Source organism: Mirounga leonina, unplaced genomic scaffold, assembly GCF_011800145.1.
Source record: "Mirounga leonina isolate KUSES-001 unplaced genomic scaffold, KU_Mleo_1.0 Mir_91, whole genome shotgun sequence".
NCBI classification, from domain to species: domain Eukaryota; kingdom Metazoa; phylum Chordata; class Mammalia; order Carnivora; family Phocidae; genus Mirounga; species Mirounga leonina.
In genome coordinates, this window is record NW_023270839.1 from 47,916,899 (window position 1) to 47,931,870 (window position 14,972).

Genomic DNA, 14,972 nt, shown 5'->3' on the forward strand with positions numbered 1-14,972 from the left:
AGGCACTTAAAAAAGTTTCTCTGCTCAAACCAAGCCTCTGGGAGGGACAGCATAAGAAGAGATGTCTCAACAACTATGTAAGTCTTGACCAGCCTAAGAGGATAATTTGAGAATAGGAGAAATCAGACCAAATTCAAGGTCAGCATCCTCAGACTTGGCTCTTGGAGTTGAAATCAGAAAGCTTTTAGGTAGCCAGAGGAAGAATTGCCTAAAACAAGGCTTCATGTTACAGATCTCAAGCGGGGGAACCCAGAGCAGACCCACCTCCTGGCTACAGTAATGATATTTCTCAATTAGGGACTCAGGGCTTCCTTACTTGGAACAGACCACCAGGACAAGGGGGTGGGGGGATGTTGCCGGGGGCCAGTAGGCTTTCAAGAGTAAGAACAGGGTCTTACTTTCCACGTGCACACAGGAGCCTGGCCTGAGAGGAGACTGAGGTTCTGGCCCAGGGTCTGGCCCCAACTTGCCATCTGACCCCTGGCAAGGCCCTTTCTTCGTATTTCTTCTCTCTTCTCCTCCCCCACTCTCACTAAAACCCACTCCAATCACTTTGTCCCCTCCACCCTACCCCACTTGAAATTGCTCTGGTTGAAATCATCAGGGGCTTCCACACAGCAAGATCCAGTGGTCGATTCTCAGCCTTCATCTGAGCCTAACCTAGAGCGGCTTGCTGGCAGAGCTGACCGCACCACACCCCCGTCTTCACTTGCCTTCCAGGTGCCAGGCTCTCCTGCTTTTCCTTCTCCCTCCCTGTCTCCTGAGCTGCTCTCTCAACTCCCTGACTTCTAAACAAAGAACTCAGACTTAACTTCCCTACCTCTTCCTAGAAGATAGCTTATCCAGGCTCGTTAGGGCTCATTCCCACCTACACACTCGGCACTCCAGGCTTGACCCCTTCACCTACCTGCGGACTCATCTGTGTCAGTCAACATTTCCACCTGTATATCCAACAGGCACCTTCCTCCCCAAACCTCCTCCCAGAAGTCTTCCCATCTCAGGATGGCACCTCCATCGTTCTGGTCACTCAGGCCAAACACCTTGCAGTCGTTCTTAACCCTTCCCCGTCACATCCCTTACATCCAATCTGCAGCCTCTAGCTCCAAAACTAACTTAGAAACTAACCCCCCTTCACCTCTTCTCCCACTACCACCAGCCGGTTGAGATCATCGGGGCTTACACACAGCCACCAGCATCTCCTTCTGGTTTTGCACGATAGCCTCTTAACACCTCTCTTTGTAGACCTCTAGTCTACTCCCAAAGAGCAGCTGGAGGATCATTTGGAATCTGAGCTGAATTCTACCTTCCTGCTACTTATTCCTCCAGTGGCTCTCCATCTCAGCTAGGGTAAAAGTGCAAACCCTTACAGTGATCCACAGGCCCCTCACCACCTGACCCTGAAATGTCTAAGTCTGCTACTTCTTACGCAACCCTCCAACCCTCCAACCGTCTCTAGTTCCCTTCCCTACTTTGTCTCTGTAATACCACCATCTGGCCTAATAGAAAGGTTACTTGTCTCTTTGTCCAATGTCCTAAGTAGAATGAAGCATGAATTAAAAAAAAAAAAGTCTACTGCCACATCCTCAGTGTCAGGAGTAGTGCCTGTTCCGTAAATGTTTGTAAAGTGAACAAGTGGGTCCCCAGCTCTCCATCTGAGTAGTGGGAGAGGGAGGACAGCGAAGGGATGGGAAGTAAGCAAGTCAACACCCAAAGTATTTCCTTTGTGTACAAAGACTCCTAACAGGCAGAGCATGCCTTACATCTGTGATGTTCCACCTGTCGCCACTGGGCAGCAGCATCAGACCATCAAACTACGTGAGGAGGGAGGAGGCCGAGGCCCTAGCCCAGCCCTACGCAAGCGCTCACCTTTGAGGTTAGATACTTGTTGGCCTTGGGTCTTGCTGAAGAGAGACAGCTCGTTGGTGATGGACTCCAGCATCTTGACAAAGTTGGGCAGGAAGAGGATGACCTGGACATCATGGTTGGCCAGGTGCCTTCCACAGCTGATCCCCTGAGCCCCTTTTACATGGGGGCCACACAGCAGGGCCACTGTGGGCCTCTGGTGAACATTTTTGGGATTCAACCTGGAACAGAAGGTAAATTAGCATTATCAGCTGCAGACCTACCAATCCCTACACCCTAAACCAGACGAGTACCTCTCAGCACCTGTCGCTCTTCAAGTTCTTGGCAGCCCCAGGTCCCAGAGGGGGTGAAAAGCCACCAAACTCCAGGACTACAGGGTGGCATTCCCACGGTCCCACACCCCAGTGTCACTTCATCTGCTGGGTCCTCTCACTAGGCAGTTCACCCAGATCTCATTCCAGAGAACAATGTTGCCAGAACACTGCTCTCTGACCAGAAACACGTAACTGTTCTGTGGGACCTGTGAGGTCCAAACTCTGATTAGCAAAGAGGCTTCTCCACCTCGACAGCCCTCCTGGTTCTTCTTCCCTGGCCTCACCCTCTGCTATTCTTGTAAGGCTTTCTTGCTTCTCCTCAGAGGATGTCCCCTGCCCAGAAAGCCCTTCACTTGTCAAACTCTGACCCACCTTTTCTTTGAAATCCAGCTCAAGGCTCACCTCTTCCAGGATTACTCTGGCTCAACTCCTAAGAAACTCACAGCGAGGACCAAACGGGGCCGTTCTAAATCATCCTCCACCAGGTGCCAGGCCAAGTTCTCTTTACTGAGCTGCCAGTAAGCGAAATAAGGGCAACACTAGATACTAATGGGATCTTCCATGGGATGCTGTGTGGATCAACGCACATATAGTACTTAGAACAGGGCCTGACCCGTGACAGCCCAGGTCACAGAGGAGGCAGCAGGCTAGGGGCTTCCTGGTCTCCTACACTGGCAGCTCCCTTGGATATCCACTTCCTGATGAAGTCATTTCCAGATCCTGCCATCCAAAGCTGAGCCATAGGTAAGGAGGTTTGGAAGATTAACTCTGGAGCTGTTCCCAACTCACAGGCAGTGCGGTCTGCCTCCAGGGTGGAAGGCGGGGGAGATGGACAGCAAGAAACGGGCTTAGGTCCCTCCTTAGCAATGACAGTCACTTACTAGTCTCCCGAAGGGAGGCAGATGACAGATGCTGTTGCGGAGAGGAAGCCCCTGTGCTCCAAATACATTTGGGGGAATTTAGCAATATACTCTGCGTATATACCAAACCATTCATTTCCCGCCTATGTCTGCATGTTAAGGAAATATGATGAGCACTTCTCCCCTCAGACAGACACCTGAGTTGTGGCATCTGACTCACCCATGTCTGTTCCTGAAGACTCTTCCTCTCGCAGAGGCATCCCCCATCGGAGGACTCAAAGCAGACCCTGGCATCACACAGCCGACAGCAGAGGGCAGGGTCCAGACCCTGGAAACAGACCTATCTGGATGGGAGACCTGGCTCCACTACGTACCAGCAGTGCCAACGTGGCCACGCCTTTCTGCTCTCTGAGCCTTAGCTTGCTCATCCTCAAACACCAGGCTACTATTTACCTTCAAGGTGAAGTCATGAGGACCAAATTAAACACAGCCGTGAAAGCACAGTGACAAACTGCATGGTACTGGACCCACATGAAGCAGATTACTAGCTGTGGCGATCCTTCTCAAAGGAGCTGCAGGAGGTGGCCCTTCTGAGAGGTCAGAGGCAGCGAGAAAAGCCAGGTCCAAGGACAGCTAGCCCCAAGAGGCTGGCTAGAGGGCAATGTGATGGGGTGAGGACATTCACACCCTGCCCCCACACTGCTGTTTCTGAAATCCCGTCGGCAGCTCAGCTCCCTACCGCAAAGCTGTTGCAAAGCCTTACTTCCCAGTCCCAGAGAATGACTTCACAGATCCCAGCCACGACCACGGGCTCTGTTCTGTCCGACCTCGGCACAGGCTACTCAGACCCAGACTCCTTGCCCTGCCTGCTGGCCTCTGTTAATCCCCCCTCCTCCGCAGGACTCCGCTTGGATGCTACTGCGGCTTCCGGGACGATCCTCTGTTTCCTCTACCACCACAATGTACTTTCTGGAGACCTCACTAGCCTTCCAGAGGGCAGGTGTAGTATTTTATTCTTCTTTGTGTCCCTCATCCTAGCACAAGGACTGGCACATGATATCAGTAAATGACCACAAATGAAATTAAGCACTGCTTTTGACATATGGGCCCAGAGGGCAGGTAGGAAGGCACCAAACTCCAGCTCTCCCACTGGGTGGTTCTAGAAGCTCTCAGGTATGGAACTCGGGTTGATCTCTGAGTGAAGGACAAGTGCCAAAGGCTGAGTCTCTGAAGGCTCTTAGAAGGCAGGCCTCTGGTAGCCAGCAGGAGTGTCAAAGCCAGCTGTTATCAGGAAAGAAAGGGTCAAAGGGCAGGCTGCTGAGAGAAGAATGAGGACTTCCGGGAGGTGGGTAAGAGGGGCAAACAAAACCCTCAGAGCACCCAGGAAAGGGACTTCACAGAGGGACGCACCCCGACAAACTCCTCCAGCAGAGCAGCACCTCCCCACGCATAGCCCCCGCCAGTCCGGAGTTTACCTGTTGGGTCCTCCGAGCAGCGTCAGGGCCATCTGGCTGGCACACACTCCTGTCATCTCCAGTCTCCGCTCCAGAGTCAACCCATGCTTCTCAGCCACAGACAACAGCTTTTTATGCAGTTCATAGGAAACACTTGGGACAACCAGGCCAGAGTCTGCAGTTCAAAAGGAGGTGAAGAGAGAAAGGGAAAGTGATTACAGGAAACCAGATCCACAAATGTTTGTACTTGAGCCAGAATTCTGTGAAAGCCAAGACTCTGAGACTGGCCCTCCCCTGGCCTGTCGGCCTAATGTGGGGCAGAGGTGCACCATGGAGCCCCCCAGAGTAGCGGGTGGGGAAGTAACAACTTGTGCCCGGTCCCAAAGAGCAGGGACAAGCTTAAGCTGTCTTAGCACTTGATTCTTTAAGATTTTGAGAGAGAGAGCACGTGCATGCAGGCACCCACGAGCAGGAGCAGGGGGAGGAGCAGAGGGAGAGGGATGAGCAGACTCCCCGCGGAGCAGGGAGCCCGACACGGGTCTCCATCCCAGGCCCCTGGGATCACGACCTGAGCCGATAACCGACTGAGCCACCCAGGCGCCCCCCTCTAACAGTTCAGCTTCAGACCACAGAAGCCAAAGCTACCCGGATCTCTCAGGTTATTACAGGGAAGGGCTGGCACAGCCTGCGAACAGCAGCCTGTGCGCCACGTCAGAAGAGAACAGTCTTTTCCCCGAGTGGGGGGAATGGCACCCCTGGCAGTGGGACTGTCCTCGCGAGCAGATTCCTCCTTCCCCACAAGTGGAACAGATGCCAAGCCTCTAGACCCTCTGCCCCCGCTGTGCTGTCCCAGGTCTCGGCTGGATGACTTGCTCATCCCATCTGCTCCCCACTTCCTCTTCCTCCTCCTTCTACTTAGTCCTTCCTCTTTGCTTAAGAAATTTAATGAGCAACTTGTTTTTTCAAATAATTTGTCATTTTCTCCCCACATTTGGGGCAAATGTAACCTAATACTCAAACCTCAGGGCAAGAGTACATGGAAAGCAACCTACTCAGAAGAATCTTGAACAGTTGCCATACAGAAAGGAACTCTATTAAGGTTAGGGAGAATCACTGAAAGTAGAGCATGGAAAATACTTGGTTTATAAGGCCAAAGTCTGCAGCAGCTGAGACACTTGAAAGAGTCTTACCTGCATTAGCACCAACAGGTGCCATTTCAGGGCCCAGAAAACCAGGACAGGAAAGAAACGCCAAAGTAAAAAACTGTGATCTGTAATGAGCAGCTCGTCTTGGCAACCAATGCCATCTTACAAATACTACAAGCCACTGGCCTGGCCCCAAGGGAGCAGACCTTTGCCAAAGATCCCCATTTGGCCTCACTGGCTGACAGACCAACACATACAGATTCCAATTAGCAAGTCATCGTGGGACTGCATGTAACTAGTTTTGTCTGGCTGGATCAGATGCCTTTTCAGATCCTGTGTCTTCATCTATACTGGACTGTAAACTCCTCCAAGCAGGGAAATAAACCCTTTACTTCTTTGGCCCCCATCTCTTCAACTTGCTTCAGCTACATTTATCAACAGAGGTGAGTTCTCATCAAGTACTCAAACATACAAATGATGCAAACCTAGTGCTATTTCTGGTCTGGCCTAACTCTATGGTAGAAGTTTTCAGGAAGTTCATCATCTATCCTATTGGTTGCAAAGCCCTGTCTAGAAAAACTTGTCTTCCTCCCTGATCATTTCAGAAATAATTTCTTGAAGTTCTATCAGATATCCAGCCCTGCCTCCACAGACTCTTAAAATCACACAGAACGAGGCTATGGCGGTACATTTGAACAACAGGAATCCAAGCACGAAGACTGAACCCAAAGCACTAAGGTATATATATATCCTCTCAAAGGAAGGCGAAATAATAACTTAATGTAGTAATGACAATAAGAAAGATGTCTACACATCAAAATTAACACTATCCTGTTGGTTAACTGAAGCCTTCTACCTGCCTGAGTCCTATCCCGGCCTTGGCACAAACACTGCCATTAGGAACATGGATGGTCTCTTCTCTCTTTCTGAAATGTCAGTCCTCTTCTCTCTTTCTGAAATGTCAGTCCTAAGTGCCAGTGCTGGAGGCTGCAGCCTGACCTTGCATGTCAACAGCTGATTAAAACAGCCATTTTTATGGCCTGCTCCAGGCACGCACATATTATCGGAACTAATTAGGAATCATTGATAGCAGTGTGAAAAGCCAAAGGAATTCTCAGGAGTCCTAAGCCACTAACAACCTTAAACCTGTCAGACAAGTCATGTCTACCTCAAACACCCTCTTTACCTGCAAAGTCACGCAAGAGAGCTTCCCCTTGACCCTGTGCATTTCTTCACCCATTTATTTGCTTTCTGTTGACTCTGAAACGGACCAAGGTAGGGAGTCCTGAGCATGTCACCCTACAAATCAAGCATTCTTTGTGGGTCTACGTCTTGTGGTGTAGGTACAGGGCACCTCCCTCTCCCATTCCGAGGGCTCTCTGGAGGCAGGCTGAGCATTTTCTCCTCACAGTCCTGAAAGGTACAAAACTCACAGTACAGGGAGAGGAGAGCAGAGCCCACACCCCGGCTGGCTGGCTGCTCCAGCGGGGAGCTCACTGATGGTGGGGAGCACTGCTGATGAACTGGCACACTTTGTAGCCTAGGGCAAGACAAGGCCGGGATCCCTTCTCCTCAGTCTGCCAGTTACAGGGCCTAGGACTCCGCAGTACCCTACTCAGTTTCTCTGAGAGGAATGTGCAAGCACCACAAAATGTTCCTTTTCAACATTTACACATCAAAAGTCCCACCACCAGTCAGACTGGCTTATCAGAAACAGGCAGAGGGAATAAAATAAACTCCAAAGGAAGGGAACCAAGAACATAGCGTGTAAATGGCAAACAATAACATTGCCAAAGCCTGAACATGAGCCAAGCCTAATTATGTTTGGGCTGGCAGGTGGATCTTTATTGTTCTGGAACCAAGGCAGTAAAATCAGTTGGTAGGGTTTCTCTCACTATGTATTTTACAGCTGTCGGTGAAACAAGAAAGGGAGATATAATTACAGCCAGTTCGTGACAAGCAGAGCACATCTTAGGATCTGATTAACCTTAGGGTATCCAGGAAAACAGCTTAAGCACACTCTGTACAGGCTGGGAGACAAGACTCCTCCCCAGACAGCTCACTCCACAGCATGAGGCCAGGGCCCTGCAACCTCACAGGCCAGCCACCACAGTGCCTGCTGCGGCCTCCCCTTCGTCAGGTCTTTCTCACTTCCACAGGCTCCTTCCAGTACATACGACTTAAGGTCTCAGCCTCGTTCTCACACCCTCAAGCACCATGTCCAAACCTTCTCCAGCAGCTTCTGCATGTACATCCCTTCCTGTCCTTCAAACCCCCCAGCCTTCTGGTTGTGTGACAAAACTCCCACAACAAAACGTCAGCTCAGATCTAAACTCAGTCCTCACACTGACACGGCCCTTTAGTGAGAAAGGCTGTGTGCGCCCCATGTGTTACCAATGAGGAGCACAGCTCACTGAAGGCTCAATGCCTCAATGAGGGCAGGTGATTTCCCCAGGGCTATGAATTCTGATTCCATTCTGTGGGGATCACACAACTGTGGGGGGATATCACACTGGTTTGGTTTGGTTTTTTAAGTTCTTACTTTAATCACCCAGTGCTCATCACAGCAAGTGTACTCCTTAATCCCCATCACCTATTTCACCCATATCCCCACCCCACCCCCGGCCCACCTCCCCTCTGGTAGCCATCAGTGTGTTCTCTATAGTTAAACACACAGGTTCTTTTCAGGAGTATAAACCAGTAAATTCATACCCTCAGACCCACACTGTACAAGAGAGCCCCTGTAGATTTACATGAAAGCTACACAAAATGAAATTTGGTGTCAACTGTATCTCTGAAAGAAGGATTTATTACAAGAGGCCTAAATACTCAATACTCTTTATTAGGGCCCACAAGGCCTCCATGATCTGGCCCCTGTTTATTTCACCCCCTTTACCTTGGACCCCAACTCCCACCATGCTCCAAGGCACCTTGGCTGCCTTCTGGTTCCTAAACATATTCCAAGTCCCTTCTGGCCTCAGGAAGCATGTCCCCTCTCCTGGGACTCTTTTCTCTCTTCCAATATTCTACCCACACTCATAGCTGGTCCCTCATTTTTCTTAAAGAAGTCCCTCATTCGGGGCGCCTGGGTGGCTCAGATGGTTAAGCGCCTGCCTTCAGCTCAGGTCATGATCCCAGGGTCCTGGGATCGAGCCCCACATCGGGCTTCTGGCTCAGCGAGGAGCCTGCTTCTCCCTCTGCCTCTGCCTCTCTCCCTGCTCATGCTTTCTCTCTCTCTGTATCTCTGTGTCTCAAATGAATAAATAAAATCTTTAAAAAAAAAAAAAAGAAGTCCCTCATTCTTCTTCTCCCCCTCTTCTTAAATATCCCTCAGTCTCAGCAGGCTGCTTATTTTCTTCACTGTACTGAACACAACTTGTAAATAACTGTTTTTTCGTTTTGGACCAGACTGCAAGCTCCATGAAGGCAGTGACCGAGTCTGTCTTGCTCACTGCGCTAGCCTGTTCTTCACGGTGCCCTCACTGTCAGCACAGGGCCTGGTCGGGTCTACATAAATGTGTGTGGAATTAATGAAAAGAATGGGAAGGAAACCTGTACAACTGCCTCAGCGAGTTCCATTCTGCAGCTGGGTAAGAGCCCCGCTGTAACCAAAGGTAAGTGTGGGTGAGATGTTTCAGATTCTTTCCCCTCCCCCATTTACAACTAGACAAACCCTCTGTCCACCCTGGACCTCATTCCTTCAGGTTAAAGCTCCACTGAAACAAGCTTTGGACTCAAGAGGTAAAGGACCTCCTGACAAGATGGCTTATTAATTATGAAGAGGAGAAGTATCCTTACAAAGAAGAAACCCAGTGGACGATACCTCACCCAAGTGATTAACTCAGCCCCAATGGTAAGACAAACTGACACTGTATATTCTTACGATGTGATACCCTGCAAAGGACAGAGCCCCACCAAAATCGTGGGGAAAATGTTTAACATGAATCACATGGAACATAAATCACATGAATCAAAAGGAACAATCACTGGGTGGCTCAGCTGGTTAAGTGTCTGCCTTTGGCTAGGGCCATGATCCCAGAGTCCTGGGATCAAGTCCCGCATCGGGTTCCCTGCTCAGCAGGGAGTCTGCTTCTTCCTCTCCCTCTCCATCTGTGTGCTCTCTCTCTCTCTCAAATAAATAAATAAATCTTAAAAAAAAAAAAAAAAAGAACAATCAGTAAATAAAACTAAGGGATATTCTGCAAATCAACTGGCCTAGACTCTTCATAAATGTCAATATCACAAGAGATGACAAAAGTTGTGGGAACTCTCCTGGTTAAAGGAAACAAAAGAGATACAACTGTATCTCGACTACATCTCATATGATGTAATGCACAACTGTTGACTAAAAATACAGCTATAAAGGACACGATTGGGACAACTGGAGAGCTGTGGATAAGGAATGTATATTAGATAATATTTTGTGTTAACTCTGTTTCCTGAGAGCAATCTTACAGTGTGGTTGTAAGAGCAACATCCTACTGAATGTACAGGGAGGTATGTAGGGGTAATGTAACGAAATGTAATGAGAGCAACTAAATCTCAAGTGGTTCAGGTATGCGCTTGTGTTAATATAAAGTAAATGTGGCAAATATTTTTTTTTTTAAGATTTTATTTATTTATATGACAGAGAGAGACAGCGAGAACAGGAACATAAGCAGGGGGAGTGGGAGAGGGAGAAGCAGGCCTCCCACTGAGCAGGGAGCCCGATGTGGGACTCGATCCCAGGACCCCGGGATCATGACCTGAGCCGAAGACAGACGCTTAACGACTGAGCCACCCAGGTGCCCAAATTTGGCAAATATTAATAGGTGAATCTAAATGAAGAATGCATGATGTTCATTATACTATTCTAGCAACTTAAAGTGTAAAATTGTTCAACATAAAAAAGTTTTTTGGCGGGGGGAACCTGGGTGGCTCAGTCGGTTAAGCTTCTGCCTTTGGCTCAAGTCATGATTTAGGTCTTGATCTCAGGGTCCTGGGATAGAGCCCAGTGTTGGGCTCCCGGCTCAGCAAGGAGTCTGCTTCTCTCTCTCCTTCTGCCCCTCCCCACCGCTTGTACTCTCTCCCTCTCTCTCTCAAATAAATAAATAAAAATTTTAAGGGAAAAAAAGAAGGCTAAAGTATTTTAAAATAAGTAAGTAAATAAGTTGTGGGGAGAAAAGAGAGAGTTAAGTGCCTTCAAAGATGACCAGCTAACACATCAAGCCAGTGGTAGGGTGGGGAGTGGCAGGAGACAAGAGAGTAAAGTAAAAAAATACAAAAACAACCCTGTTTCCCACAGTCTTACAACCTAGCTGAAAACAAAAAATATATATGTGCAAATACCAGAAAATACACTAAACTGTTATCCTGAGCACACGTGTAAAGTATAGATTTCAAACCAGGAGCTTCAGGACACCTGGGTGGCTCAGTCGGTGAAGTGTCTGCCTTCGGCTCAGGTCATGATCCCAGGTCCTGGGATGGAGTCCCCCATCGGGCTCCTTGCTTGGCGGGGAGCCTGCTTCTCCCTCTCCCTCTGCTTCTGCCACTGCCCCTACTTGTGCTCGCTGACAAATAAATAAAAATTAAAAAATCTCAACCAGGAGCTGCAGGCGATAGGTTCAAATTCTCAACCATGCCTGGAAAGGCAGGCAGGACTGTAGTCAGGACAGGAGGGAGAGAGAGCACTCCAGGTGGAGTGGGGAGGAACCATGAGCAAAGTTCCCCAAGCTGGAATCTGGATGACCTGTGCAGATGCAAATTCCCTGCCAGAGCCCCAAGGCTGATGTGAAGTCTGGCTTAGAGTAGTAGGCAGGCCCAGACTTCAGAAGGCTCTAAGGCCAAGGCCTATGACAAGTATCCACCTGATTCTCCAGGCCCAGAAACTCTGAAGGACACCACATTAAAGGGCTGACTACTCCTTCAACTCCTGGCACCAGGCGATCTGATTAGAACCTGAGGTTCCTAAAATCAACCAAGTCACTGTCAAGAAAGTCTGCCTGCAGAGACACTAGGTTCATTTCAGAAACTAGGTCCCTTAACTCTGTTCCATGAAAAGTTATGGTGGCACCTGCTGCAGCACAGATGTGTCAGTGCAGGCGTTCTGATCCAGAACATCTCCTAGAATTTACCTCCTGATGTGTCCCTGGGGCTCTGAGGAGCACATTTGCTGAAGGAGGTCTCACTACCTTTAGATTAAAATTCTTCAATGGCCACTTCTAAACTCAAAGATTTATTTCTTCCTGAATTCCTGCTGAACACACATACAAACCCAAAGCAGATTTCCTGATTATCTGTTCTTCAAGAGATAAGCAAACTGCTGGTCTTAAAAGCATCAGAGTATTTCTTAAGGGACTCTTGGTGACAAGAAGCAAAAGAAGGCAGCCAGAGCTCAGAGGCAGAAATGGAACACTAGGTGTGGAAGACATTGCCAGCCTCAAACGTGAATGTCAAGCTTGTCCTGAGAGCAAGACACATCCTCACTTAAGTTCAAAGATTTAGGGGCGCCTGGGTGGCTCAGCCGTTAAGCGTCTGCCTTCGGCTCAGGTCGTGATCCCAGGGTCCTGGGATCGAGCCCCGCATCGGGCTCCCTGCTCCGCGGGAAGCCTGCTTCTCCCTCTCCCACTCCCCCTGCTTGTGTTCCCTCTCTCACTGTGTCTCTCTCTGTCAAATAAATTAAAAAAAAAAAAAAAGTTCAAAGATTTAGCTAGCCAAGGTGGGAAGAGTAAAGAGATAAGCCATAAAGCAGCAGGAACAAACCGACTGTGGCTTCACCAGCAGCTCCCCTTCAGAGCAGGAACCAGAACTGCTTTTACCAAAAGAAATGGGCATGTTTAAGAGAGTGCCTCACTCAAACTTGGACTTGATCCTTTTTCAAGACAGTAAACAGTAACTCTACTTCAGGGGTGCCTGGGTGGCTCAGTCATTAAGCGTCTGCCTTCGGCTCAGGTCATGGTCCCAGGGTCCTAGGATCAAGCCCCGCATCGGGCTCCCTGCTCCATGGGAAGCCTGCTTCTCCCTCTCCCACCCGCCCTGCTTATGTTCACTCTCTCGCTGTGTCTCTCTCTGTCAAATAAATTTTAAAAAACTTCAAAACAAAACAAAAACTTCTATTTCATGTCATCCTCCTCATATACTTGCTGCTCCCCAAATCTCAGCAGACAGATAGTATGGAGGCAAAGGAACACCCTTCAAGCAAAGCAATGGGACAACCACAGAGATTCACTGTCGGCACCAACAGCACCCCACTGCCTCCCATCTGGGCTTCTAAACACTTGAGGACAGAAGGAGGCTACAGAGTGGAAAACAAATGGTGGAAGTTAAATAGGAATTCTACCCAATAGGAAGGGTTCTTGAATTAATATACCCAAGAAAAATTTATTAGCACTCAGAAAATGAAGAATTCGAGACACTTTAAAGTCATTCCTGATTTCAAAGTCTTACTGGATCACTTAATGCCAACAAAACGGGGATAATAACAAAATGGGGAGAACACTGAAATCTCACAGATGCACCATGAAAATTGTGACCTACGTGAAGTGCTTAGAATGGTTCCCCGTGACACTGTAAATATCCAATGAACTTTCAATACTATGACACTGATCATAATTATGTTGCTTCTCCTCAACCAGACTCCCACCATCCCCTTGCTGCCACCTCCAAACCTTGTATACACATCTATAATTTAATTACAGAGTAATACAAATTACTCTTTAACATTTGGTTACTCTGTAAGGCCCCTGGGGTGACAATCACTTACCCAGAGGATCTAGAATGGTGCCTCACACACAGTATAAATTTTATAAATGTAGATGCTTTGAAATAACCTTACTGAGGCAGCCTCTGCAATTCATATTTGAAGTCAAAAACTGACTAACAATCATAAACTGGGCATTGTACTAGCTGCTATTCCACATGATCTCATTTAATTGACAATTTTATTCCACTTTACAGATAAGGAAACAGGCTCAGTAGCCCCCATTTGGCTACATAACTCCATTCTCTGACTCTACAGAAGCCTCCTCATTGAAGCTTTTAATAACTCCCTGACCTCTCTCTCAGTGTGGTAACTCTACTATTTGCTTTCTCTGAGCTCAGCCACAAAGCACCGCAGGAGGGAAATCACAAAACCATGCAGACTTGGCCCGCTACAGACAGGCAATCTAACGACAACTAGACTCTCAGTGCCATTCTTCCTGCCCCACAGGTTCAATGCCTTTGAATCCTCCACTCTCTTTTCCACCTGCTTTCAACCATCAAATTTCCCTTCATCACTTCTCTCACACCTTTGTTTTCCTTTCCTTTCCTTTAAGGAGTCCAAACCTCTGATACATTAGTTATGTATGAACCTAGTCTTCCTACTCTGGTCTCTCTCCTCTCATTCCACCCTGAAATCTATCATGAGACCAGTCTTCCTGAAGATTCTGAATCTTCCTGGGGCACCTGGGTGGCTTAGTCGGTTAAGCATCTGCCTTCGGCTCAGGTTATGGTCCCAGGGTCTTGGGATCGAGCCCCACATTGGGCTCCCTGCTCTGCAAGGAGCCTGCTTCTCCCTCTCCCTCAGCCTGCCCACTCCCCGTTTGTTTTTTCTCTGTCAAATGGATAGATAGAATTAAAAAAAAAAAAAAAAAAAAAGACTCTGTGTCTTCTTAAAAGAGATTGGGATCATGTCATTTTCAGAATCCTTCAGCTGTTCCCTATGGCATAGGACAAGGATAGCATACGCACACAAGGCTCTGTGCTCTTGTGGTCCAAAGCTTATTTAATTCCTGCTACTCCCCCACACAAACACTCTCTCTCCTGGCCAAACCTGCTGATGGCCTATCTCCCACACGGCCCTTTACTCACACTATTCACCAGCACCTACCAGCCTACCCACACATCTCTTTCTCTCTGCCTGGTGAAATTCTGCCCATGCTTCAAGGCTTCCTCCCTTTGTGAAGCTGTTCCTGATCAGCCCAGCCTTCAGGACCTCTCCTGCCTCTCAACATCCAGTGTAATTAACATCCACACCACTGGACTCCAGGCATATATGGTATCCTTCCATTCCTAATACCTTTTTTTTTAGGTTTATTAAAAAAAAAAAAGATTTATTTGAGAGAGAGCACATGTGTGCACATGTGCATATGGGGGGGGGAGTCTCAAGCAGACTCCCCTCTGAGCACAGAGCCCCATGAAGGGCTCAATCCCAGGACTCTGAGATCAGAGCCGAAATCAAGAGTCGGACACTTAACCGAATGAGCCACCCAGGCGCCCCTTCCTAATACAGCTTAATAAGGAATACAAAATCTTAGAGTGACTTACACAAAATAAGCAACAGTATTTGGACTAACCTATTTCTTTTAAAATAATATG

General features: G+C 48.4%; 1 protein-coding gene across 1 annotated transcript in view; it reads right to left on the reverse strand.

Moving 5' to 3' along the window:
• Nucleotides 1-14,972, reverse strand: part of EDC3 (enhancer of mRNA decapping 3) — a 47,498-nt gene that overhangs the window by 3,050 nt on the left and 29,476 nt on the right. Inside the window, exons 5-6 of the mRNA XM_034994304.1 lie at nucleotides 4,513-4,666; nucleotides 1,867-2,084 (exon numbers count right to left, since the gene is read on the reverse strand). Of these exons, the coding sequence (XP_034850195.1) occupies nucleotides 1,867-2,084; nucleotides 4,513-4,666 (372 nt within the window). The remainder of the gene's footprint in view (nucleotides 1-1,866; nucleotides 2,085-4,512; nucleotides 4,667-14,972) is intronic.